This window comes from Mirounga angustirostris, unplaced genomic scaffold (genome assembly GCF_029215605.1).
Source record: "Mirounga angustirostris isolate CCGP_5_RB_7025 unplaced genomic scaffold, mMirAng1.0.hap1 SCAF_17, whole genome shotgun sequence".
Lineage (NCBI taxonomy): Eukaryota > Metazoa > Chordata > Mammalia > Carnivora > Phocidae > Mirounga > Mirounga angustirostris.
Genome location: NW_026991725.1, coordinates 39,966,300 through 39,992,819, shown reverse-complemented (window position 1 = coordinate 39,992,819; position 26,520 = coordinate 39,966,300). Strand labels below are relative to the sequence as shown.

At 60.2% G+C, this 26,520-nt stretch overlaps 1 protein-coding gene across 8 annotated transcripts; it reads left to right on the top strand.

Annotated features, from left to right (window-relative positions):
* The first annotated feature begins 2,323 nt into the window (after nucleotides 1-2,323).
* On the top strand, nucleotides 2,324-26,302 carry RHBDF2 (rhomboid 5 homolog 2). 8 transcript variants are annotated; one of them, XM_064583535.1, is made up of 20 exons: nucleotides 2,328-2,449; nucleotides 7,245-7,324; nucleotides 13,940-14,129; nucleotides 17,076-17,240; nucleotides 17,860-18,075; nucleotides 18,586-18,781; nucleotides 18,866-19,069; nucleotides 20,038-20,166; nucleotides 20,524-20,642; nucleotides 20,782-20,976; nucleotides 21,904-22,015; nucleotides 22,233-22,307; nucleotides 22,480-22,641; nucleotides 22,975-23,084; nucleotides 23,234-23,297; nucleotides 23,403-23,497; nucleotides 23,677-23,752; nucleotides 23,926-24,026; nucleotides 24,176-24,329; nucleotides 24,997-25,557. In XM_064583535.1, the coding sequence occupies exons 4-20, from the start codon at nucleotides 17,116-17,118 to the stop codon at nucleotides 25,414-25,416; spliced, it is 2,553 nt and encodes an 850-aa protein (XP_064439605.1). In that variant the 5' UTR covers nucleotides 2,328-2,449; nucleotides 7,245-7,324; nucleotides 13,940-14,129; nucleotides 17,076-17,115; the 3' UTR covers nucleotides 25,417-25,557. The 8 variants fall into 8 exon arrangements, with proteins under 8 accessions (XP_054366652.1, XP_064439604.1, XP_064439605.1 ...); XM_045888395.3 differs by having other exon boundaries at nucleotides 2,336-2,449; nucleotides 17,948-18,075; XM_054510676.2 differs by lacking the exon at nucleotides 23,926-24,026 and having other exon boundaries at nucleotides 17,948-18,075; nucleotides 24,997-26,301.
* Nucleotides 26,303-26,520: the final 218 nt, after the last annotated feature.

Here is a 26,520-nt window from a genome sequence, read left to right as displayed (position 1 = left end):
CCCCCCTTTAGGCTAATTTTAGAAAAAGTTTAGACTGTGTTTTCTGTAAGCAGTAAAAGTAATACACGCACATGGTATGCGATGAAAAGCAAGTGTCTGTCCCACTTCTCTCCACTACCCTCCCACGCAGGGTCACCCCACACATGCACTTCCAGAATGTGTTTGTGGATCCACCGGCAAATACATGGATGTTCTCTTTAAACGTAGGTAAATGGAGTTACGTTAAACATGCACCTTGCTCTTTTTCGCTTCATGTATCCTGGATGTATTCCTCATCAGCACACAGAGTTGCCTAACTGCTCTTAACAGCTGTGTAACATGACCGCAAACTACACCCCTGGTCTATTTGACGCCCTTCCGCCCTCCGGCTGCACAGGTGTCTGGAGTTGCAGCCAAGGCCCCGCTCAGCGTCCCTGCACCTACATCGCTGGGTGGGGTGCTCTGTTTCTAGGGGACAGATCCCTGACAGCTATCAGCACCATGAGTCCCTCTCCCCCTGGGGGCTCCTACAGTTTTCCTGGCGTTCCTGGGCTGACCCCATGGCTCAGGTATCTGGAGCATTTGCTAGAGTCTGAAGTCAGATTGTGAGACTTGGCTCAAACCCCAGCTTCTCCACTTCATCTCCCTCTGCCTCAGTCTTCTCATCCCTAAAATGGAGAGGATCACAGTGGTACTACTTCTGACTTGTCACAGGAGTTGAGATAACACATTACAGCCCTTCGATCAGGCTGCCCTCATCCTTCCTCTTATAGCCCCTGTGTATTTCCACCTCCGTGCTACCGAGCCCCAGCTCTTCGCACACAGGCCCTGGTCTTGTTCCTCTCTGTGCCCACGGCCCCCAGGCATGTGGTGGGTGCACAATAATCCGCCCATGCATTTGCTACCGGAGATCAACCCTCCAGCTTTGGCCCTTTCCCCACCCCCAAGGCTTGGTGGATAGGGACGAGGAAGGATGCCTTCCTCCGGATAATCCCCAGCAGTCAGGAGCCCCTCCTCCTCTTTTCACTTCTTAACCTCCCACCCCCATCCCACTTAGGAGCTCTGTAAGGGGCCAGGCTGTCCCCTGAGACCAACAGGACTGCCCCATTCTGGTCCCACAGGTCCAGACCCCTTCCCCCCCAGCAGAGTCTCCCTTCAAACTCTGCTCCTCCAGGCAAAGCTGGTAGGGCAAGATAAGCGCCTCCAGGGCTGAGAAAGGGGCCTGCAGACCTTGGAGTTCCTCCCAGCTCCCCCAGCCACAGTTTTGTCTAGGCCGAAGGAGGAGGCTAGGCCAAGTCCTCTTCCTGCTGAGGAGGAAGAAGCGTCCATGGGGGAAGCCAGACTCCGGCCAAGGGGCCAGGAGGGTAGAAGGACAGAGAGGCCCAGTGCTCGCAGGGTTTAGCGAGCACCACACCCAGCACCCACCCAGCCCGCACCCCACCCTGGAGGGAGTTGGGCGGGTCCTGTCAATGCCTTTAGGAGGGGGGAGGCCAGGAAGGCTTTGCAACTTCGCAAATTAAGAACAGGGTCAGAGGGGCTAGGGCCTGGGCCGAAGCCACCCTGTCCTCGAGGCTGGGCCCACCTAATCTCCAGATCCTGAGCGCTTTCCTGCCCTGCTGCAGGTGCCCGCGTGAGCCAAGGTTCTGCCCCATCAGGAAGGTTGTGTGTCGCCGGGCCAGAGACAACGTGAGTTTTCACTGGGTGGCCCTAAAGGAGATTGCTGTGGCTCCTCCAGAGACCCCGGCCACCCACGCAGGCACCCAGCGCGGGCTTCTCCCAGGGACTAGCACTCCTGCCCCTGGCGGCGGGCGGATGGGAGCGGGGGAAATGGAGCAAGACCCGGCCTAGGAGGGCGCCTCCGCCCCCAGGAGAATTAGGAGGGCCGAGATCAGAGGCTTCCCCGAGGCGGGAGCTGCAGCGGGATTTGGAGTAACTGAGATGTTCCAAATGCTTTACAACGAAAAGGTAAAGGGCTAAAGGCTCGAGGAACAGGCCCACTTGGCCTTAGGACGAGGGAGCTGGCGGGAGCGGAGGGGAGGTGGTCGTCGTTGGAGTGACTTTTCTCGCGGGGTGGGGGGTGACGTGATGGCAGCGCAGACCTAGATCATGCGCTTTGTCCGGGAAGGAGAGGACGGCGCCCGGAAGAGACCAGCTCAGGCGGAAAAGAGGGTTCTGCCCAGACGGGGACCCCCCCCTCCCCAGGGGCGGAGCACCCAGCAACCCGCGCAAGTCCAGGGCGCCGCGGGGCTGGCCGCAGCGTCCCGCACCAACCTGAGCCCTGGCCCCGCCCCTCGACCGGCCCCGCCCCTCGACCGGCCCCGCCCCCGGCTCTGCCCCCGGCCCCGCCCCCTCGGCCCGCGCGCAGGTAGGGAAGAGGCGGAGCGCCGGGACCCCGCCCCCAGGAGCCACCGCCCAGTCGCTGGCCCGCGCCGCTCGGAGCTGCGTCCAGGGGACGTGGGGCCGCAGGGAGGTGAGCGCGGGGCAAAGGGCGGAGCCCGGCACGCGGCGGCCGGGCCGCAGGCGCCGTAGGGGTCCGCGGGGTCGGGCTCGAGCCTCGCCCGGGGCGGCGGTGCGCGGCCCGCGAGGGTGCCCGCCCTCCCGGAGCGCTCGGGCCCCACGTGGGGCGCGCCGGAGGCCAGAGGTCGGGGCTGCACCGGGTCTGCCGGTCCCTGGGGCGCGGCTGGGACAAGACGCCGAAGGGGTCCCCTGGCCACGGGTCACCAGATGTGGTTAGGGCACGACGATTGGGCAGAAGTTTAAGGCCCCGGGAGGAAGAGAGGGGACTGGCAGGGGACAGGACCGCGCGGTCCCGCCTTCCTCCCAGAAACGCCTGGAACGCAGACCCTTCCCTCCCCTTTCAACTCCGAAGCGAAGTTGGTGCTTTCAGCCTCGCCGGGGTGGAAACCGGTGCGAGGGAGTGGAGTCACAGCAAGGCTAGATCGAAGCTCAGAGATTGGACCCAGAAGTCCTGACTTCTGGACTGTGAGGGGCTTGGGAGGGTTGGCCCCCTCTGATGTTCCTCCGGGGCCTTGGGTCAGGTTAGGGTTAGAAAGGGTTGTGTCTGCTAGACGCACCCTCCCATCCCAGGGCAGAGGGGAAGCCGAGGTCTCAGCCCCTGCCTAACCGGGTGAGTCTAAGCGGAGAGAGCCGAAGGGCTGGAGCTCCTGAGAGGGTGTGTCTGAGTGGGGGAAGGCTTGCCCAAGACCCCACATGTGCACTGGCTGCTGGCTCCCAAGTGGCTAGATTTAGGGCCCCGTTGTTGGTGACATGGGCTGTTAAAAAGGCTGAGCCCAGCATCTGTGTTCCTGTTCACTCTTTAGGTAGGGCGGAGGGAAGAGTGGAGAGTGAAGCTTGTTTTAGAGCAGTAGGAGGTTCTCAAGCAGGGCACTGAGTTTTGGTGCCAGGAGATATTTGACAATGGAGACATTTTGGTTGTCACAACTCAGGAGAAGGAGGGGAGTGCTGTTGTTATTGGCATCTAGTGGGTCCAGGCCAGGGATGCTGCTAAAACATCTTACAGCGCACAGGACAGCTTCCCACCAGAAAGAACTACGCGGCTCAAAATGTCGGTGCTGTGCTGAGGTTCAAAGACCCTGGTCCCGCATCTGCTCCATCAAGTTACTTCTCATTGACTTCCCCTGCTTGCCTCAGTTTCCCCAGGAGTTAGGGGAGGAACAAAATAAGCTTAAATGAGATAAGAGGTGTGAGGACAGTTATTCCCCTAGCAACAGGCTTCCTTTGGTGCCATAAACCTGCCTCTTTGCTCAAACCACAGTCTCTGCAGAAAGCGGGTCTGGGTGCTGTGGGGGAGGAGCTGAGTCCCAGGGGCTGGGAACAGGGCCCTCTCACAGCTCAGTCCTAGAGTGCCTCACCCCTAAGGCAGCCTCCCATGCAGGGTGAGCCAGGGCAGCCCTGGAGCTCAAATATCCCCCTGGGCGGGGGAGGAAGGGGGGAGCTCTGTTCTCATAGATTTTCCCAAAGCTGGATTGCTGAGACAGGCATGGATGCCTGGCGCCATGTGACCTGCTGGAATGTTCCCTTCTAAACTGACACCTAACTCTTCCAGTTATGTACACCAGGAAAATAACATCCAAGGACTAACAGGCTTCTAATTCCCTGTGGCTCCCCCAATCTGCTTCCCTCCTGCAAGAAAGAAAGAACGAAAGAAAGAAAGAGAGAGAGAAAGAAAGAGAGAGAGAGAGAGAGAAAGAAAGAAAGAGAAAGAAAGAAAGAAAGAAAGAAAGAAGAGAGAGAGAGAAAGAAAGAAAGAAAGGTCCTCTGTGGCTGTGGGAACCTGGGTTAGACAAGAGGCCCCAGGGTGGGCCCCGCTGCTGGCAGTGTGAGGCACCCCGTGCTCCTGGTGTTAGCCAAGTGCCAGGCCAGGGGGACCCCGGTAGGGACAACTCCGGTTTGAGTTGGGCTCAGGAACGTTGGCCCAGCTCTCGGGGGATGGGGGTGAGGGGGCTGTTCTAGAGAGGTGGGATGGAGTGAAGCAGCTGTCCATCCCCAGGAGCCCAGGCCACCCGCTGCCCTCCCTTCCTGTTTTCTGACAGTGTCCTATGCTCACATCCTGTTCACTTCTGGACCCTGGCCTCCTGGCCTGGGAACGATAGCAGGACAGAAGGAGAGCAGGTGGTAGTTTCTGGTTGGTTTTTCTGGTTTTGTTTTTGTTTGCTTTTAACTTTAAAGGGCTGGAGTGACACTCCCGTCTTTTTGTCGAACAGAAAACTGTAATAGTGGCCCGTCTTCAGTGTGTCTGTCATAGCACAGAACAGCAGAGGCTGATACTGAACCTGGGCTGTCACTCCCGGGCCCGTCCCCAAAGCCTCGTGCCTACCTGCTGCTGAGCCACCGGCTGACTCCTCTCTGGCTCACTCATGTGCGAGCTACAGCTATACGTGGTGTAAGATACACACACACACACACACACACACAGCCCAGGAGGGGACTTCTGTTCCTCTCGCAGGAGGGATTAGTCACACCACAAATACATCATGGAGGCCCCTGGGGTCTGGGTCTGGCTCTTCCTCAGTGGTAGTGTTTTTACTGGTGGCCAGACTCTTCACAGCGTTCCTGTCAACTTGCAATAAACCATGCTAGATGAGAGAGCAGATAAGGGCAGGAAGAAGTCAAGGGGGTGTGTCCGTGCATGCACGTACCTGTTCGAGTCCAGGTGACTTGAATGAGGGTGCCTGGCTGGATCAGGAGGGCATGTGACTCGATCTTGGGGTCATAAGTTTGAGCCCCATATTGGGTATACAGATTACTTAAATAAGACTTAAAAAAAAAAAAAAAATCCTGAAACAAAAACAGGTGACTTGAATGAGCCACCTGGCACTTCTGTTTGGTTCAGAATGAGTGGTGGCAGGATTGGGGTGGCCCCAGCCTCCTGCCTGCCCCATGGTGCAGCATCTGGGGAGATGAACTCTCTGGGCTGCCTCCCCCAGCTCCACACGTCCCCTCGGGTCTGAACCACCCACTGTGGAGCAGTCTTCAGTGTTGTCCTGGCCACCCCTGGGGATTTCCAGAGTGAGCTCACACAATTGCTCCCAGTTTCCTATCTAGCTGAGCCAGGCTGGGGGAGGACTGGCGGGGTCATCAGTGCCCGCTGGGAGTGTGCAGGCTCGCCTCGCGCATGGTGGCTAGGTTGGGGAGGTGCCCAGGCCAGGCCAGCTCTCGGGATAAAGGCCAGGGGGAGTTGCCCCACCTGCCCCATCACTGGGGGAAAACAAGGGCTTTTCCCCCGTAGCCCATAAAGTTACTGTTCTTCCCTATGGGAGTGAGATCTGAGTGTAAAGAAAAATGCATCCTCTCATCTTCGGGGAAGCACGAGAGCCATGGTGTTCACATTCCGTCATTGTGTAAACTTATCCAGGGACCCAGACACAAGTCATTTGTTTGCAGTTCAAAAGCTGCCAGGGGCATGTTGTGGGGGTGGGGTGCCAGGAGAGTGGTTGGAGCTAAGTGGTCAGTGCCAGGCAGGGATGCTGGCCAGGAGGGTGGGAGGGCGGTAGGAAGCTGATGCCCAGCGTGGGGAGCCAAGGAGCGAGGTCCAGAAGCTGGCAGCCACGGTGGCCCGTGAGGTAGTGGTCAGTGGGATGAGGGTCACCTGTGGTCCGGGCTTCAGTCTCCTCAGCTATACTGTGGGGTAGTGCAGTCCACCAGGACTGGCTGCTGTGAGGGTTCTAGGGGTGATGCATCGGACGTCTTGGGCCGGGAGTCTGAGGTAGGAGCCGTCGGGCCTGGTGTTAGGAGCGTGTCTGTGTTCCCTGGGCGCAGGCTTGTGACGATGACAGGAGCCTTGCCTCGTGGCTGTTGGGAGGGCTAGCTAAGGGCATGTCGGAGAATAGCAGTGCTATAACTACTTCACAGAAGTGGCCCAGTCTGGGGTGGGGAGCCCCACTCCGCGGAGGCTGGGGGGACGGAGGGTGGGCTTGGACATGGGAGGGGAGCCTCAGGCCAGGACGTGCTGGCTCCTCCCAGCCAGGGTTTCTCCCTGTCTGCCTGCATGTGGGTCATGATGAGGGGGTGAGGGGGTCATGGAGGCGGTGACCCTCAGCTCTGCTCCCTCTGGCCGGGCTCACAGGGCCAGGAACAGGGTAAGCCTTTCAGAGCGTTGGGCGTCATCAGGTGGTCCTGCCCCTGATCCAGCCAGAAGCCTCTCTTCCCTCTCCAGATGGCCCTCCCCAGGTCAGGCCTGCAGGGTGGGCTGCAGAAGGCCCGGAACAGGAGGTGGGGGCCCCACTGTGGGATGGGGCAGGAGCAGGACTTGGCATTGAAATATGGCCTGAGCCCTTGCTTGCGCCTTGGCAGCCACTGGTGATAGATCTGGACAGACAGCGTGAGAGAATGTTTGAGAAAGCCCTTTGATAAGCTGAGAAGGACTACCTAAGTGCCAGGTGATGTCATTTTTGCCTAGGGGACTGGGAGGAGCTCACGAGTCTCAGAGGCCCACACCTAAACTCACCCCCAGCGCCTCGGTCACCACCCCAGGCCCATATTTTGGCCGCTTTGCCTCTCCAGTTACGGGGTGGCAGAAGGCACCCCCCCCAACAATGAGACCTGGGACAGGTGACTTTTGACGTGTCTGAGCCTCAATTTTCCCACCTGTCAAATAGAGATCTGTATCTCTGGGGCTCTTGGCTCAGATAGACTAAGTGCACAGTGGTCAACCAGGAATAAAAGAAGCCACCAATTAGTAGCCGTTGATTATGCGCCAGGCCCTGTACATTCATAATCTCATGTCATCTCTGCTGGATCGGCAGGTTTGGGGGGACATCACCCCATTTCACAGCAGAGGAAACCGAGGCTCCGAAGTGGTAACTTGCCCAAAGTCTCCCAGCAGGTAAGTGGCCAAGCCAGGGTTTGAGTCCTCGCAGCCCTCCTTATTCCTCAACGAGAGAGTCCGTGCTGCCCCAAAATGAGGCAGGGGGCTGTGGTGAGTAGGGATTTACAAAGCCCTACACCCCCAGTCTTAATGGCCCGGATGGGCCCATGTCCAAGTGCCCTGAAGCCCAGTCGTCATTGGCGCCGGGGTCAGCCTCTTCTGAGGAAGCAGCAAGCTCCGGGGCAAGGTTCTGGGAAGTCAGGTTTATTAGCTCCTTAATGACTGTTTACAAGCTGAAAATTGTTTGCCTGGCATGATCCCTCCTAGCTGTGGGGCCAGCCTGGGCCTCCAGAAGTGAGGGGCACCCAGAGCCCCAGCCTGAGTGGATCAAGAAGAGGGACTCAGGGCAGCCCAGGGCCTGACTTCTGGCTGAGTGACCCTGACCAGGTGCTTACCTCTCCATAAGCTATGGTAAGGCTTTGTCCCTCAGCTGCGTGTGCACCCAGGGTGAGCCCCAGCTAATGGTGACAAAGCCACCCAGATTTTAGACTCCTGGGGGGCTACTTAGCATCCTTTAGCATAAACAGACTAGGGTCAGAGATGTTAAGTGGCTTGCCTAAGAGTTCACAGCTTTTAGGGTTGGGCCCCAGACCCGGTTCCCTCAGCTGGACAGTGTTTTCACTGTCTGGAGCCAGGCCACAAGGGGCCGGGTGGATATTAGGTGGACCCCATCCTTGCAAGCCCGAGACAGAGCCCTGCTGTGTGTACTGAGAGTGGTCATGTCTGGAAACAGCCTGTCACCCCTCGGTGTCAGGGAGCTTCCAGCAGGAGTGAAGTGGGCCTCCCCTGCTCCCCAACCCATGTTGTACCCCATCCTTTCCCTAACCACCGAGCATGTGCTAGGCCTCTGCCATCGCCAAGGGCCAGTGAAAAAACCCAGTTCCCAGGGGCTGGCTCAGTTGGAAGAGCATGTGGCTCTTAATCTCAGGGTTGTAAGTTCCAGCCCCACATTGGGTGCAGAGATTACCAAAAAAAATAAATAAACTTGGGGGAAAAAAAACAACAAACAATTCCCAGTACCTCAAGATCTTGAAAGGCAAATCCTCTTGCATGTTTGGAGCAAAGCCCCTGGCGTCAAGCTCAGGTCGACATGGTGTCCAATGGCGCATTCTCCCTCTCCAGGAGCCCTCCTGTGCCCTGGTATCAGACCCAGAAAGGACCAGGGCCTTCTGGACCCCCAGTGCCGCCCCTGACTCCTCCCCTTCACAGCAATGCTCAGGGAGCAGCAGAACTGGGACAGAACATGTCTCCTTCCCAGAGGAGGCTGGGCTGTTGGGCAGGGCCCCCTGGGACCAGCCCCTGTGCTCCATTCCCTCTCTTGTCCCCAAGCTGCAGTTGGCCCCCAGGCTCTGGGAGCTGCTGCTTTCCTGGGGTGTGGGAGGGCACCTGCATCCCTGCTCAGCCGCTATCCCCTTGTGTGCTTCTACGGGCAGTTTCTGGAGTCCAGAAAGTTCCAGAGAGCCCTTGGGGAGGGCACCTAGGAGGGCAGGATCCAGCACTGTGCCCAGCTGGGAACACCTGGTGGCATTTAGTGCTGCTTGCCCCTGCATCCCAGCTCAGTCAGCTTCCCGGACCAAGGGCCCCCTCAGAGGATGGGGCATTCACGTCTCTGCCTGCCCCACTGGCGTGTGGTCCCAAGAAAGCCTGATGGGTGGGACAAAGTGGTGTTGGGGTCTGCACCACTCTAAGAACTTGGCACCTCCCACCCCCCCACCCCCACTCCCACAAGCTCCTACCCTGGGCCTGGAGCCCAGCACCCACTTCCCGTGTCTGTGGTCGGCGTGCCACCCAAGCCACCGTAACTGGGTCACAGGGAGTCCAGAACCTGGGGTCTGGTGGGGAAAAGCCAGTGGGTCATCAAGCCCCTGAACCTGCTCCCCTCTCCCCGTTCTTTATCTTCTGAACTGAGTTTGCGCAAAGCCTTTTAAGGTGTCGGGGGTGGAGAAATAGGGGCTCCCCCCGTGGGAGGGCCGCAAACCCACAGGTGCTTTCAGCTTTTCTCTCCGTCGGGGCCAGCTGGGCTGAAGCGCAGCCTCCCAGCACAACAGTGCAGCCGTGTCCGTGGACTGGCATCTCTGGGGAAGTGGGCACTCGCTGGGAGGGAAGGAGAGGGACGGGGCGACCCGCTGGCTTCTCTAACCCTGACCAGCAAGCGAGTTAGAGCTCGTAGCCTCCGAAGGGGACACCGTGTCCCCTTCCCCTTCTGTCTCTGCATTCTCTCTTCCTAAGTCCTGTCCCCACACCCTCGGTGTCTGCTGGGCACTTCCCAGCCCTTTGCTCCGGCCCCGCTCTTGGCAGAGCAGGGAGGTGTTGGGGTGAGTCACGGGCCATCGGGAGACCAGGTTAGAGGACAGCCTTTGCATAAGCTGCCCCTTCCAGGTCTCGAGGGGAGCTGGAGCAACTTCCGCGAGGTCAGCAGAACTCGGGGCTTTGCTGGGGTTTGCACAGTGGGCGAGGGCCAGCTTCCTCTCTGCAGCTTTCTAAAAACGCCCCAGTTCCCAGAAGGCTGTGGGGAGGGACCAGCCAGTTTCAGTTTCTGTGGCAGGGAAGCAGGGGAGAGAGGCCACTTCCTTGCCCCTGGCTGTCACCCCGTCATCCTGTGATTCATCAGGGGACAGACAGGTTCCCAGCAGCCCCGGGCCATCTTCCTTCCCTCTGCGCTGCCCACTCACCCACAGCTCCAAGCCCAGGCCAGGGGGCGGTTTATTTCCTCGGTCCAGGGGACCTGTGCGCTCCCCCACCCCCCACCCCCCACCCCCCACCCCGGGAGGTCCCGTTAACTTCCCGAGGGAATCTAGTGGTTGGGAGTGGTCTGCCTCTTTCCTCTGCTGGAGGGGATGCTTGTTACCCCTTGTCCAAGGGTCCCTTCCTTCCTTTTGTCCCCAGTTCTGGCCCTGATGTCAGTAGCCTCCTGTTTCCGTCTGGAGCTGCACCTGCTGCTCACTCCCTGCCCTGGTTCATGAGAGTCCTCAGAGCCTGGGGATTGCGGAGACCCCATCACCACTAGCAAGACCAGGGAAGCCTTCAGAAGCCTGAGATTAAGGGACTGGAGCCAGACCCCTGGGGGCAGGTGGGGAGGGGACAGCCGGCCCATGCAGGCTTGAGGGGAGGGGTGCTCCCCCAGCACCCTGCCTGGGCACGCCCAGGTAGAGCTCCGTCAGGGGACCTCTCTGGCCGAGGCCTTGCTTGCCGTGGCTTTGTCTGTCGGGATAGGGCTTAGCTGGCAGTGCCCGGCCCCACCCTTTGTGGGGAAACCAGATTCTCTGGCGGCATCAGTGAGTGCTTTCCGAGTCTGCCTTTCTGTCATATGTGCCTGATCCAGGCTGCTGTCAGCCAGGTTACACCACTGGGGGTGCGGGTACAGAAATGTCAACCCGTAGGATGATTTGAACTCTGCACTTCACTTTTTCTTTGAATCTGCCCCACCCACACCCCATGATGGACCTCACCCTAAGTCCCCTTCCTTTACCCAGGCCCAGCTCCTCTGGGCTGGGCCGGAAGGCCCCACGGAGGCCTTGGGCAGGTGGCATTGGCCTTGCTGGGTGGGGCAGCCTCTCAGACCTTCCACACAAGCCCCCCACCCCTCCCCAGCCCACAGGTTGGGTGCTGCGGCAGCCCTGGGGTCTTAGAGAGAGCAGCGGATGTGACTGTGGGCAAGGAGGAAGCCTTGTCCCAGGATGTCACAATTTCCTCTGCAATGAGCAAGCATTTCTGGGGCGTGGGAGATATGTGTTGGGCGGGGTGCTCCCAAAGCTCCAGTACTTTTTTCCAACTGGGTTCCTCCATGCCCTAGACTTGGGTTCAGTGCCCCCCCGTACTGCCAACCCTACCCTCTGCCCCCCACCACCCCAAGGAAGGAACTGGGCTTCTGGTACACCTGTCCACCATTTCTGTACAGTTGGGGGCAGTCTCAGGAGCAGGCTGTCCCCTCCTTGGTGGAGAGGGGCTGTGGGAAAGTGGTGTTTTGTGCTGAACTGTGGGCCTCGTGGGTGTCAGAGCTGGGCCATCACCTTGTCCAACTCCCTTGCTTAGCAGAGAAGGAAACTGAGGCCAGGGGGTAAAGCTAGCTACAGGCCAGCATTGCCCACGAAGATGGTGAAAATAGCTCTCTTGGATACCACGCTCCTCCCCAGGAAGGTGTGCCCCCAGCCGTGCCTCTGCTCTCCAGGGCCCAGCCACTTCTCCCTGTGGCCCCCAGAAGTGCCCTGGGGCCGCTCCAGTCTCCCCAGTGTCAGGATGTTGGCACAGATGGCAGCAACACAATGGGGGGCTCTGGGCTGGGGGGCCCAGCCCGGGTGCTATGGCTTTGGGATGGAAGGGCAGGCCGGGGGTCCGGGCTGTGCTGTGGGGAGAGGGGAACAGGAGGTCCAGTGGGGGCTCATCCTCGGGATTGCATCTGCCATCCTCGGGCCGCAGCAGGGCAGAGGGCACTTCGTGGAGCCTTCCAGAGTGGGCCACTCCCTTCCTGGGCTGAATGTAGGATTGGGGGGATAGTTTTAGTCCAGGGTCCATGTGGACTGCCCGTCTGCAACCATGCATATGCCCCCCCCCCACCTGCCTCCCATCCTGTTAGCCATTAGTGGGAGCTATCTGTGCCAGACTGGGTGCTGCTCGGGTAGGGGACCCCTACACACAGGCAGGTGTCTGCACTATGCTAGAGGAGGCAGGTGAGAAAGCGGTTGATTCTGTCTGGTGGTGACAGGGCAGACTTCCTGGAGGAGGTGACATTTCACCTGCCGTTGCCCAGGCGGATGAGGTGGAGGCTAGTGTGCCAGGTGCAAGGCCTCCAATGAGGAAGTGGGGGCCAGGGGACCTGCAGGGCATGTGTGTCTGCTGGGGGTGGAGTCAGGTTCTGAAGGGCACTGGGTGCTTCCTGTGGGAAAGTGTAATCAGCGCGGAGTTCCAGAAGGAGCCTGCGTGCTTGGTGACCTCACCCAAGCTCGGACGCGGCAGCTCTACCCTCCCAGCCTTCCTCCACCGCCTGCCTCCTTCCCTTCTTGGTGCAGGACAGCACCTGCCTGGTGCCCTCTCACTGCACCCTGGTCCCAAAGGAGACCATACTGGAGAACTTTCCATCCAGGGGCCCCAGGGGAGGCTGTTGTGTTGAAGCTGTCCCTAGAGTAGAGGCAGGCCCATCTGCCCGTGATCTCTGAGGGGCCTTGTCACCCACTGCTGGTCTGCCCTGAGGTGTGAGGTCAGGACTCCCAGCACTTTGGGATAGAAGGAAGGATGCCCGAGTCTGTTGGGCAAACCCTGAAGCAGAAAGCGTCCTGGGCCCCCAGCTCTGCCTCAGATCCCCCCTCGGGCGCCTCCTCCCCAGCCGGAGTTCCTCTCTCCTGTGGCTGGAGGACTTTGCCACCCCTGTGAAATCAGAGGGAGGGGGCGCCTGGGTGGCTCAGTTGGTTAAGCGACTGCCTTCGGCTCAGGTCATGATCCTGGAGTCCTGGGATCGAATCCCGCGTCAGGCTCCCTGCTCAGCAGGGAGTCTGCTTCTACCTCTGACCCTCCCCACTCTCATGCTCTCTCTATCTCATTCTCTCTCTCAAATAAATAAATAAAATCTTTAAAAAAAAAAAAAAAGAAATCAGAGGGAGGGCACAGACCTGCCCCACAGCAGCCCCCCAGACCCCTCTGCGTAACCCCAGGCCTCTGAGGAACAGAGTTTGCAAAGTGCTCTTGAGTAAAACTAAGTTTCCCTCCGGACTGGACTCTACTGTGTCACCCTGATAGGGGGCTGTCCAGCCCCCAGTGTGCCCCCTAGCTTTGGTGGGGGGGGAGGGGTGGCTCCCGTTTCCTGACGAGATCCATCTGCTCCCCTTCCGAGCTGTGTGAGCGTGGGCAAGTTCCTTAACCCCCTGAGCCTCCCTCCATTCCCATCCACAAAATGAAAGCAATGGTAGATGTCTACTGTGAAAGGTGTTTTGAGGACAAAGTAGGATAATGCACGTGAAGGGCCAGGCCTGGCGCACCTGGAGATGTGACCTGCCCTGCCCCAGGTTCTGCTCGAGGAGGGTCTGCTGCAGGGTTCCTCTGTGCAGGACTTCCTAAGGAGGAATGCCACAGTTATTCACTCTTAAATGCTTACCTTTATGTTGTGTGGATTTGACCTCAATAAATTATTTAAAGAGCTAATACAACAACAAAGAAACACTTCTAAATCATTTGAATGCTGCCTTAAATATCTGCCTTACTCTATTCGAAAGGAAATCTTAATCAGAAGACAGCCAACACTCTGTTTTTAAGTTAAATGTTTCTCATGAAGTTAGGTTAACACAGAAAAAAAAAAAGTAGAGACCGTCCTGATTTGGAGTTCCCAGCCCAGAGTGGGGGTCTGCAGGTGGTTTTTTAGGTAAATGCTCTGAGGCTAGAGCCCCTGGCTGCCTGGCAGTCTGAGTGCCCAGCCTGTCAACAAGGGGTCCTTACTCCGGGTGGGGAGAACAGATCTCTTAATCCCTCACCCATGGAGCCAGTGGAATTATCCCCATTTTGTAGATGCAGAGACTGAGGTCAGGAAGATTGAAAGGGGCATTGTTGCCAACACGCCTGCTTGAGCCTGCCCTTCCTTCTCTATAGGCTGTGCGCACCAAGGGAGCAGCCCTGTTTGGCCTAGAAGCCTCTATCTTGGCATCTGTCCACCTCTACGCGGAGCTGAAGCTTGACCGACCCCAGAGCATCTGTGTGGAGTGAGGGAAGGAATAGAACATGCTCTGAAGACCTCTGCCACAAGACCCAGGAAGCAGTGAGCTCAGTCCAAACTCGGAAGGTAGGACGCCAGGTAGCCGGGTGGGCTGGACCCAAGGCACAAGCCGCTTTGCTTGCTTGCTTGTTTTTCATCCAGTATGTACTGATACTACCTGTGGGCCAGTACTCTGCTGGAGGTGGAGATGCAGCAGTGACTAAGGCAGAGAGAGGAAGATGACCAGGGTAAAGCGATGGAGAAACTTGTAGCAGGAGCAGGGAAGCTGCTTCGGGCAGTCAGGGAGGGCTCCTTGGAGGAGGTGGCACCCAAGCTGGAACCAGAATGATAGGAAGGAGCTACCTGCTCCACCGTGTGATGATCTGATACGGGGATGGAGAGACGAACACAGGCAGAGGCCTGATGTTTATGGAGCACCTGCCTGAGACTTTTTTAACAGCTTCATGGAGCTATAATTCACATTTAATCCACATAAACTATATCCATTTAAAGCGTACAATTCAGTGGTTTTTGGTATATGCACAGGTCTGTGCAACCGTCAGCACGGGCAGCTTCAGAACGTTTCCATCACTTCAGAATGAGACCCACCCTTTAGCTGCTGTCCCCCCAACCCCCTGCCTGTCTCAGACTTCCGTATGAATGGACTCCTAGAACATGTGGTCTTTTGTGTCTGGCTTCTTTCGCTTCGCATAACATCCTTAAGGTTCAGCCACGCTGGACCCCACGTCAGTGTTTCACTCCTGTTTGTGGCTGCCTCGTCATCCCATCATGTGGATGGAACACATTTTGCTTCTCCGTTGGTCTGTTGATGGGCCTTTGGGTTGTTGCCACCTTTTGGTTCTCACGAACATGCTACTGTGAACATTCTAGAACAAGTTTCTGTGTGCACACACTGCCCGAGTGTGCATCACGCATGCTCTCATTTAATGCTCAGGGCACCTCTCTTGGGGGAGGTCTTTCCCCCGTTACAAGGTGAGGATGTGGGTGACTCGTGGTCAAGTGCAGGTCAAGGCCAGACCACCCAGCTGCAGTGTGCTTTTGACCATGACCCCTCAGCACCTCCTAGCAGAGCTTAGCAGGTGCTAGACAATGAGGGGCCTAGAGTGGCCGAGTCAGGGGCAAGGAGGACACAAAGCCACTCGGGGCCCAGAGGCCCCAGTGAGAAGCGTGGACATTAAGTGAGAATGGGAAATCCTGGGACAGTGTTGAGCAGAGAGTGACGTGGTGCGATTGGTGCTTTTAAAAGGTGATGTCTTTGCTGCGTGGCAGATGGTCACGAGGGTGGGGGCTCGAGGCGCAGCAGGTGGAGTGGTCAGGAGGCCGCTATGATCCCTCAGGTGAGAGAGGTGGCTCCCGGGGGCCGGGGTGGAGGGGACCATCCCATGTTGGTCCCACGCGCCCTTACCTGGAGGGCTCCCGTGTGACTCGTCACAGGTCTACGCACACCCGGGGTCAGCACCGTGTCAGCAGACAGATGCGGAGTCCCTGGCCTTATGCTAGGGGAAGAGAAACCGAACTCGCTCCAGCAGCTTTGGGAAGTAGGGAGAGGATTTTAGGCAGAGAAAGAGCAGAGTGAGTGAGGAAGGGAGGAGAATAGAACAGGCAGAGTGTTGATTCTGGTGGAATCAGAGGGGAAGTGGGAGTCGGTGGGGGGGGCGCCGAGCAAGTGTGGACAAGCCCCAGATTTGGGCAGGGGCGGGGAGGGGGGGTAAATTGCCACTTCCTCTTGGCAGGGCCATTTCACCGGATCCACTGAAATCCAAGATGTACTTACCCTTCAACCCAGCAGTTCCACTTCTAGAAGTTTGTCTTGGGATAGCGCTGGGACGTGCACATGGTCTAGGCAAGGGTGTCAGTTAACACTGGACAGGAGTCCCTGAAAACACCCTAAACAGCCATCAGTCTGGCATTAATTAAATCTTGGTGCATTCCACTCAAGGAAATCTTTGCAGTCATCAAGAAAGATAAGGTAGGGGTGCCTGGGCGGCTTAGTCGGTTGGGCATCCGCCTCTTGATCTCGGCTCAGGTCTTGATCTCAGTCAGGGTCGTGAGTTCAGGCCCCACGTTGGGCTCCACGCTGGATGTGGAGCCTACTTAAAATAAAAAAAGATAAGGTAGATCTGTCTGTATGCATTGATGTGCACCCTACGGATGAAAAGGTATGGTGTGAGCGTGTAACATTTTAAGTACGTGTATCCTTTTCCAGGTGCAAAGAGGCTCTTACCTGGAAGACAGGGTGACAGGCAGACTTTGAGTTCACTCTCTGCTTTATAATCACTGGAGTCTTTTTTGTGTTTTTACAATGAGTATATGCCACTTTTATCATTGGGATTAACATTTTTCGTCCATGAAAAGAAAAAAGTACCAAACAGGTGGCCGTTTCAGTTACCTTTGAAAAAGGAACCAGGCAGCCCAGGGGACAGGAACCAGCATGGTGGCTTTCCCATCTGTCTGGTAATGAGGCTGAGCCACCAACCGCTTCCTCCCTAGAAACCCAGGGACGGCTACTAGGAGCATCACCTGCTGCCTGCATGACTGTGGACCTCTTGTTTGCGGCTAGGGCACTGGGTTACCCTGGAGCCGCCTTGTCCTCCCCCAAGCCCTGCCCCAAGGTCAAAGAAGCTGCCCTCTGACCCTGGCCTACCTTGACCAGGCTGACAAGGCGGCCAAGGTCACTGCAGCTCTGTCCTTTGCCCTCCGGCTCCTCTCTGGGTGTGGTCCTTGCCTGAAGCTGAGAGACCACCAATGGAAGGAGGTGGAAAGGTGGGTATTCCCCAGGCCCCTGTGGGCCTGGATTGCAAACGAAGGACAGAACTAGACCTACTTGCCTTACCCCACCCAGTTCAGATTCAGTCTCTGCCTAGTGGTTTGGAACCCAGCGTTAGGCTTGACTGACTTCCTGCAGGTTGTTCTCAGCCTGGGCCGCCCGCCCTGGCACCAGGGCCCCCAGGCCCCTTCCTGTCTTGCCACCTGTCGACACACTCATGCCCCCTCTCCCCGTTCCCATTCCAGCCGCCCTGCCTCTGGCCCACCATGGCCTCCGCTGACAAGAATGGCGAGAACGTCTCCTCTGTGTCCAGCAGCCGCTTGCAGAGCCGGAAGCCGCCCAACCTGTCCATCACCATCCCGCCACCCGAGACCCCGGCCCCTGGCGAGCAGACCAGCATGCTGCCCCAGGTAAGGGGGCAGCCTGGAGGCTCGCTGGGGAGCGACAGCTGTGCACACAACACCGTTTGGGCAGGGGAGGCCCCCACTGCCTGTGTCACCCCTCACTTGGGCCTGCACCCCCTCTTCCCCGGCCCCAGATGTCACAGGGAGTGGGCCCTGAGCGCAGGAGCCGCGTCTCCCGGTGGTCGGTGGACGGGGAGACCAGAAGCACAGTCCTCGAGAGAGGCTCCCCGGTTCCACCAGGACCGGCTGTTTGCATTTCCCGCCCGGGGCCCCCCGAGGGGCTGTCAGACTTGGGGGAAGAGACCCCACGTGCTGGGCATCGGCAGCCTGACCCCTTGATCTGAGTGAAGCGACAGCACTGGAGAATGGGAATGAAGACAGGCTGGACCAGCGCTCCATAAAGAGCTCATTGAGAGTGTCCTGGGGCATAAAAGGGGTCCTGTGTTGGTGCTACCTACTCACTCCGGGGGCTGTTTTACGTACAGAGGGCGGGGGGGGGGAGGAGCACTGTGTCGGGAGCTGGGAAATCATGCTAGGGTTCATTGAAAAGTGTGAAGGATGGTGACTTTACAGCCGGAAGGAAAGCAGCTCAGGCGTGTACATTAGGGGTGAGGTGTATTCTCAGGGTTCTGGCGCAGGGAGCCAAGGAAGAGCGAGCCCGGGATCTGGGCTCCACCAAGTCCCAGCCCATCCTCCCGCCCTGCCTCCCGCAGAGGCCCAGGAACCCAGCCTATGTGAAGAGCGTCAGCCTCCAGGAGCCACGGGGACGGTGGCAGGAGGGCAGCTCGGAGAAGCGCCTTGGCTTCCGCCGCCAGGCCTCCCTGTCCCAGAGCATTCGCAAGTGAGCGCCCTTCCCGCCCCCGCCCCCCCCAGCAGCCCTGGGGACTTCCGCTGGGCCTGGCCCTGTGTGCCCTTCCTAGGAGTAGGCAGGCCTTCGTGAGCAGCACTCCCCGCAGGGCTGGAACATGCATGTTCCGGGGGGTGGGATTTGAGGCCCAAGGGGGACGTGTGCCTTGTAGAAAGTCACAGTGTGGAGGCTGGGGGGTTCAAGGTCAAGGAGCGGGGGCTGCGGAGGAGGCACTGGCCAGCCCAGCTTCGGCCCCAGACTCTGTTCCTCCCCTCTGGTCTGGTCATTGGGTACCGACCCGGGGGCAAAAGGGGGAGCCGATCTGCCCCTTGCTCTGGGTGCACGCATGCGCTGTAACCTCCCGTCCCCTCCCCTGCACACACCTCCCGTCGCCCCCGCGTGCCCTCCCCTGCACACACCTCCCGTCGCCCTCGCCCGAGCGCGCTCCCTGTCCCGCCGCCCTGGCGGTGGGCGCGTGGCCACGGCTCTGTGTGCGCTCCGCAGGGGCACGGCCCAGTGGTTCGGGGTCAGCGGCGACTGGGAGCTGAAGCGACAGCACTGGCAGCGCAGGACTTTGCATCACTGCAGCGTGCGCTACGGCCCCCTCAAGGCCTCATGCCAGCGCGACCTGGAGCTCCCCAGCCAGGAGGTGCCTTCCTTCCAGGGCACCGAGTCTCCGAAACCCTGCAAGATGCCCAAGGTGGGCTCCCCCGGGGCAGGGGGGCGGCAGGTGACTTAGCCCCTGCCCGGTCGGCTCTGCTCACCCCGCCTTCCCTCCCTCCAGATTGTGGATCCCCTGGCCCGCGGACGGGCGTTCCGCCACCCGGATGAGGTGGACAGGCCCCACGCCCCGCACCCACCCCTGACCCCAGGGGTCCTGTCCCTCACCTCCTTCACCAGCGTCCGCTCCGGCTATTCCCACCTGCCCCGCCGCAAGAGGATGTCTGTGGCCCACATGAGCTTTCAGGCTGCTGCCGCCTTCCTCAAGGTAAAGATGCCTCCCCTCCTGCGCCCGGCCCGCGCCGTCCCTCCCTCCCTCTCTGCAGAGCACCCCTCGAGAGCTCACCCAGCTGCGTCCTTCTGTGCCAAGGGCGGTGGATGCACCGGGTTCCCTGGCAGAGAGCGGGGCCCTGCAGCTCAGGAGCCCGGCCCACGTCCTTCCAGCCCCAGTTCTCCATAGTTTGGGAAGCCGGTTTCTGCACTGACACGAGCTGGGAAAGTAGGACACGTGCAGGCACCACCCTTCACCCGAGTTCACTCAGCCCCTGTGTTGTGTGGGGCCCGGGGACTGCAGAGTGAAACGAACCCGTGTCACTGCTCTGGAAGGGCTCCCAGCCCTGGGCGGGCCGATGTCACTACTCAGTGTGATGAGTGCTGGGGCCCACGCAGGAGAGGGGCTGATGTCAGGACAGGCACTTGGGCTGAGCCCAGAAAAATAAGGAAAAGCTTCCCAGGAAAGGAAGGCAAGGAACAGTATTCTCAGCAGAGGGAAGGGCCTCTGCAAAGGCCTGGAGGTAGAGGGGGCATGGCACATCAGGGGAAGAGCACATGGTTTGATGTGGTTTTAGTGAGGGGTGCTTATAGGAGGAGTAGCCGCAGATTGGGGTCAAAGAGGCAGACAGGGGCCTGCTGTGCTGTGCCAGGAAGCTGCGGCTGGGGGACATGGCCCGAGTTTGGGGAGTAAGGGTGCAGAACGAGTGGTGGCGAGCTAGCTGCCCCAGCCAGAGGGCAGGAGGTCAGCAGGGTGAGGATAACCGAAAATCTTGAGAAGAGCCATGGGTTCGGGGCTACGGAAGCTTTCTGGCCTTTTTCCGCAGACGCTCCGTGCTCTGGGCAGGGTCCCATCTCCCGAGGTGCTGCCCCAGGAGGAGGCGCTTGACAGTTCCTTTGGAGGGGGCGGGGGGTAGAGGCACCTGACCTGGGCCTGACGCCCGGGCCCTGCCCTGCCCTCTCCAGGGGCGCTCAGTGCTGGATGCCACGGGACAGCGGTGCCGTGTGGTCAAACGTAGCTTCACCTACCCCAGCTTCCTGGACGAGGACGTGGTGGACGGAGCAGACACATTTGACTCCTCGTTTTTTAGTAAGGCAAGCATGGGGTGTGGGCCTCAGGGACTGGGTACGGGGTGGCCTGGGATTTAGGAGAGGAGACCCGGCCCTGATCATGCTCTGCCAGGAGCCCCTGAGGGATCCAAAGGCCCACTGGTGGGCTGGGACGTGGCACCTCGTGGAACTCCTGGGCTCCTGTCTTCCTGTTGGGGACCTGGCAGGGCAGGGTGCCAGCCGGGAAAGCCACCGTCAGGGCTGACAGGCACGTGCCTTCCATTTCCCTCGCGGAGAGCCTGTCTAGCTTTGTTCTGTCCTTGAATTGAGGTGCTGGGAGCAGTATGGACAGTGACTCCTCACACTGTCTTTTTCTGTGTCCCCCACTCCACCCCACCCCAGGAAGAAATGAGCTCCATGCCCGACGACGTGTTTGAGTCTCCCCCACTCTCGGCCAGCTACTTCCGGGGGATCCCGCGCTCGGCCTCCCCGGTCTCCCCCGATGGGACGCAGATCCCTCTGTGAGTTCTGGGCCCCCTTCCTCTGGGTGCGGGGAGGCGCCACGGCGGGGGAGGGCCCCCGGGCCGCCAGGTCCGTCCCGGGCCCCGTCCTGGGGTGCGTGGGGGGGTGCGCAGCGGGCTGAGGGCCGTCCCCCACCAGGAAGGAGCACGGCCGCGCCCCGGTCACGGCGGCCCGGCGCGGCAAGCGCATCGCCTCCAAGGTGAAGCACTTCGCGTTCGACCGGCAGAAGCGGCACTACGGCCTGGGCGTCGTGGGCACCTGGCTGAACCGCAGTTATCGCTGCAGCATCAGCAGCACCGTGCAGCGCCAGCTGGAGAGCTTCGACGGCCACCGGTGAGGCCGCCGCGCCTCTCGGGCGCCCCTCGGCTGGAGGCAGAGGGGAGAAGGGCCGGGAGCCAGACCCCCAGGCCCCTCTCCTGCGGCACCCCCTTTATTGTGCGGGCGTTTGGTGAGCAGCTCGTGTGGGAGAGGAGAGCGGGGACAAGTCCTCAGGGTGGCCCCACGAGCATGCGTGTCGCCTGGGAAGGGTCCTCGGCGCTTGCTGCCTCTTCACCCTCCCGGCTCTCTTGGCCTGTGTCCTTAGCCCAGCTCCCAACAGCGGTCAACAGGCATTCCTTGAACGCCAGCACACAGGCCCTGGAACAGCTCCAACAGGAGGGACAGGGCGGGCAGGGTGGGCCCAAGGGACAGTTAGAAGCTCTATGAGTGACGGGACCGTGGGGGGAAACCAGAGGACTGGGGAGGGGCACTTCTCACAGTGTGCCCCAGGCGGCGACCCGATCGACATCAAACCCAAAATCAAAAAACGAATAACAAGCGTAGCAAGTGTCCCAGGAGGACAGAGAGTGAGTGGATGGCTGGTGGGGAGGGCTGCGGTCAGCACGAGCAGGAGTTAGCTGGGCAGAGAGAGATGTGAAGAGCGTCTCTGGCAAAGGAAATGCCGTGTGCAAAGGCCCTGGGGCTGCAGGGATCATGGTTTGTTCTAGGAGCTGTAAGAAGAGAAGGTGGGTGGGCGCATTAAGGCCCTCAGGAGGGGGTGACATTAAACTTTATTGCAAGGGGAGCAGGAAGCTGTCTCAGGGCGTAAGCTGCGAGAGAGATCTGTGAGGGTGCATTTACAAAGTCACTGTGGTGAAGGACGAGTTGGAGGGGAATAGAAGGGGAGGGGAGAGAGCAAGTGAGAGCTGATGGGGGCTGGGCTCAGCAGGTGAGGGTTGGGATGTGGGTTCAGCTGGGCTGACCCAGGGCCTCTGTCCCCAGGCCCTACTTCACCTACTGGCTGACCTTCGTCCACATCATCATCACACTGCTGGTGATTTGCACGTATGGTATCGCACCCGCGGGCTTTGCCCAGCACGTCACCACCCAGCTGGTGAGTCAGGCTAAGGAAGGGGTGCTCCCCTCTGGGGGCCCCAGCCTCTCCTGAGAGGCATCAGCATCGTCGGCCACGGAGTCCCTCCCTTGGCCACAACCTGGCCCATGCGGGAGGTGCTCCAGGCTCACCATAGCTTTACCTCTCAGCCCCACTCTGGGGGCCATACCCTGGGATGGGAAACCCCTGAACCCCCTACCCTCTGCCCCTGCACCAGGTGCTGAGGAACAAAGGTGTGTATGAGAGCGTGAAGTACATCCAGCAAGAGAACTTCTGGATCGGCCCCAGCTCGGTGAGGGGCCCAGGGGGATGGGACAGCATCTCAGCAGGGAACCCTGAGGCCCTGTCGCCCCCAGCTGGGCAGGGGTCAGCTGGCCCGGGAGCCCCTCTTATCAGGGGACCTTCAGGGGAAACTCAACAGAGTGGCCGCTCTGGACCCAGGCTTGCTCTTTCCCCTCCCCCAGATTGATTTGATCCACCTAGGAGCCAAGTTCTCCCCCTGTATCCGGAAGGACCAGCAGATCGAGCAGCTGGTGCTTCGCGAGCGAGACCTAGAGCGGGACTCGGGCTGCTGTGTCCAAAACGACCACTCGGGCTGCATCCAGACCCAGCGGAAGGACTGCTCGGTGGGGCCAGGCCCCCTAGCCCCTGCCAGCCCCACTCTGGTCCTGTGCACCATCTTCACTTGCCCCAGCATAGGGGAGGGGCCCTCAAGGACAGTGACCGCATCCCCTCCCTCCTTCCTGGCCCCATACAGGGAGAGTGCGAATCTCCGCAGCCCCGGAGAAGTGAAGGAAGTGAGGTTCCCAGGTCTTGGGAACGTCAGCCAGGGGTGGAGGTCTGGGAGATGAGCCTGAGCCCTGGAGACCAGGGGAAGAGCCCCAGTCCAGAGGGTCCCTTGCCGACTCTAATGGGGATGGTGTTATCCTCGTCGCAACCAACCCTCCTCTATCCTCCAGGAGACTTTGGCCACTTTTGTCAAGTGGCAGGATGATACGGGGCCCCCCATGGACAAGTCTGATCTGGGCCAGAAGCGGACATCGGGGGCAGTATGCCACCAAGACCCCAGGTCCAGTCTCAGGGTGGCCCAGCTGGGCTGTGAGAAGATGGGATTGAGTGTCCTGTCTGTGCTTCCCCCTGGGGATGTCAGCGGGTGCGTGTGGCAGGCTGGGGGGGCGCACAGCTCCTCATTTTGCCCCCTCTGACCTCTGCCTCCAGAACCTGTGAGGAGCCAGCCTCGAGCGGCGCCCACATCTGGCCTGATGACATCACCAAGTGGCCAGTGAGTGTCTGGGGTGGAGAATGGTCTAGGAAGGGCAGGGAGAGGGTGAGGGTGCCTGCCGCTGCAGGGGCCCAACCCAGTGTGGGCGTGTCGTCCCCCCCGCAGATCTGCACCGAGCAGGCCAAGAGTAACCGAACCGGCTTCCTACACATGGATTGCCAGATCAAGGGCCGCCCCTGTTGCATTGGTACCAAGGGCAGGTAAGCCAGCTCCTTGTTGCCACCTGCCACGCGGGCTAGTGTCGTCCCTCCCCCACTCTGGGGTCGCCCGTGGTGTGAGCAGGATGAAGAGCTCGGTCCCCACAGAGGGGCGCCCCTCCTGCCAGTGGGCGGGGGTACTCGGGGCTCTGATGTATCCCCTTGCCTCCCTGTCCCCCCAGCTGTGAGATCACCACCCGGGAGTACTGTGAATTCATGCATGGCTATTTCCATGAAGAGGCAACACTCTGCTCCCAGGTGAGGCAGGGCCTGCGGGGGCCCTGAGGGTGAGCAGGTGAGCACGGCCGCGCGCTCGAGCCGGCCTCATGCCTCCCCTCCTGCAGCAGGTGTCTGGCTCTGCACACGCCCCCGCCCCGCCACATCGGGGCCAGCTGGGTCACAGGCACTGACTGCCCCGTGCTTGCCCTCAGGTGCACTGCTTGGACAAGGTGTGTGGGCTGCTGCCCTTCCTCAACCCCGAGGTCCCAGATCAGTTCTACAGGCTCTGGCTGTCTCTGTTCCTCCACGCGGGGTAAAAGGCCCCTCGCTGCCCGCCCCTCCCCCCCACGCCCCTGTGCTGCCTGCCCCCCCCCCCCCCCCCGGGCCTGTGGAGGAGGACTCCTGGCTGGCAGCCGGGGGCAGATATGGGACGGCTGACGCCTGCTGTGCCCCCCTCCCCAGCGTGGTGCACTGCCTCGTGTCCGTGGTCTTCCAGATGACCATCCTTCGGGACCTGGAGAAGCTGGCCGGCTGGCACCGCATCTCCATCATTTTCATCCTCAGTGGCATCGCCGGCAACCTCGCCAGCGCCATCTTCCTCCCGTACCGGGCGGAGGTAGGGACTCGGGGGACGGGGCAGGGAGGAGGGCCAGCTCTGCTGCTTCCCGCCCCTTCCCCCCCGGAGCCGCCCGAGGGACACGTGGCCCCGCCCGGGCCAGGCTCGACAGCAGATGGACAGCTAAGCTGTGGGCTTATTAGCTGATCCCCTAATCCCTGGGAGCAAGGAAATAGCGATGCTTCTGCGTCATGCTCAGGCATCACCTCCAGAAAGACTTCCCCAGACCCTGTCCCTCCCTTTGTTCCCCTTCTCTGCTTCATTTCTCTTCGTGACCGTGACCCTTGCGTGCCTACCTGCAAGTCACATAGCTGTGGGTTGAGCTGCATGAAATCTCCAGGGTGCAGACATTCATGACCCACAGAAACAGTGACAGTTTTTCCATTGATTCGACCCCATGCCCTTGGCTTGTTTGGTGTCTGTCCATCCTGCCGTATGCTGCCTGGCGTAGGCCTGTCTGTCCTGCTTACTGCACAGACTAAACACTGGGCACGTAGTTGGTCCTCAGTGTTTGCAGAAAGGGTGGGTGCCACAGGCCCCACTTTGGTCCGGGAGCCTCAGCTGCCGGCTCCCCACCCCTGGGAGAGCCCGCTCGTAGGAGGACCCAGCTGCGCCCCGGCTTCGCACCTGGCACCCCGGGCTGACGCCGCTCCCCTCCCCGCCCCAGGTGGGCCCGGCAGGTTCGCAGTTTGGCCTCCTCGCCTGCCTCTTCGTGGAGCTCTTCCAGAGCTGGCAGCTGCTGGAGCGGCCCTGGAAGGCCTTCCTGAACCTGTCGGCCATCGTGCTCTTCCTGTTCATCTGCGGCCTCCTGCCGTGGATCGACAACATCGCCCACATCTTCGGCTTCCTCAGCGGCCTGCTGCTGGCCTTCGCCTTCCTGCCCTACATCACCTTCGGCACCAGCGACAAGTACCGCAAGCGGGCCCTCATCCTGGTGTCGCTGCTGGTCTTCGCCGGCCTCTTCGCCTCTCTGGTCATCTGGCTGTACGTCTACCCCATCAACTGGCCCTGGATCGAGTACCTCACCTGCTTCCCCTTCACCAGCCGCTTCTGCGAGAAGTACGAGCTGGACCAGGTGCTGCACTGACCCCCGCCAGGCAGGCCTGGACGGGCTGCCTGTCTGCAGAGCGCCCCAGCCCCGCGCTCCAGAGACCCGCCTCCGGGGGCCCCGGCCCTCCCCCCACCAGCCACACTGACCCCGCGGTGACAGTCACAAAGGCGAGGTCCTTGGGGGAGTGAGGCCCCCCTTCCTCAGTCTGGGGGGCCCTCCGAGCATGTGCTTCTCCCCAGCGCCGGAACTCGGACCCTGCCTTCCTGCTGTTCCCCTGCCGGCAGGACCCTTGCCGAGGGGTGGGCTTCTCTCCTTCCCAAGGTCCCCGGCTTTGCCGATCTCCCCACTCAGCCCCAGCTGGGGCCTGCCCCCCCGCCCCCCCCCACCCCATTACTGTGGCCGTGCCCTTACTGGGACGTGGCCAGGGTTCCCACCAGGTTCCCACCCCTGCCTCACCGAGGCCTCCCCTCCCTGCGCTATGAGCCCGTGCCCCTTATCCAGCAGTGGCCTGGTGAGCCTGCCCTTAATGCTCCTGGACCAGACGTGTGGGAAAGGCTTTGCCGTGGCCTGGGGCAGAGAAAGAGCATGGAGACACAGCAAGGCTGGGAAGCTGAGAGCCTCCACTTGATGGTCGCAAACAGAGGCTGTCCCCTCTCTGTCTGTCCTGGCCCTCCCTCTGAGTCAGTGTTCTGCCTTGTGGGGCTGGCTCTGAGAAGGCCGGCCCTACCCCACTCTGCCTCACTCCTGCCCAAGTGGGGGTGGGGGCTGGGCCACCTCAAGGACCTGCTCCCAGGGGTTGCCCAAGGCTCAGCCAGGCCCATTTTTTACTGGTTTATATTATGGTTCTAATTTTTAAAAGTAACGCTAACTTTATATGGATGATGTCTCGAATGTATTAAATGATATTCTCTAAAAGTATCATTTTTTGACCTGAGGGGCTCTGGCAGAGGGAAAGCTGGGATTTTTTTTTGTTGGTGGGGGGTCAGCCGTGAGCTCAAGGGCAGGGCCTTGGCCCAAAGGGACGGTGGAAAACTTGTGGGGCATTTGGTTGGACCGGAAGCCAGGTTTGGGGTCCCATGGAAAGCCTCAGGGGGTCCCTTGAGAGGGCCGGGTCAAATCCTTGGACCCCAGGGGCAGTGA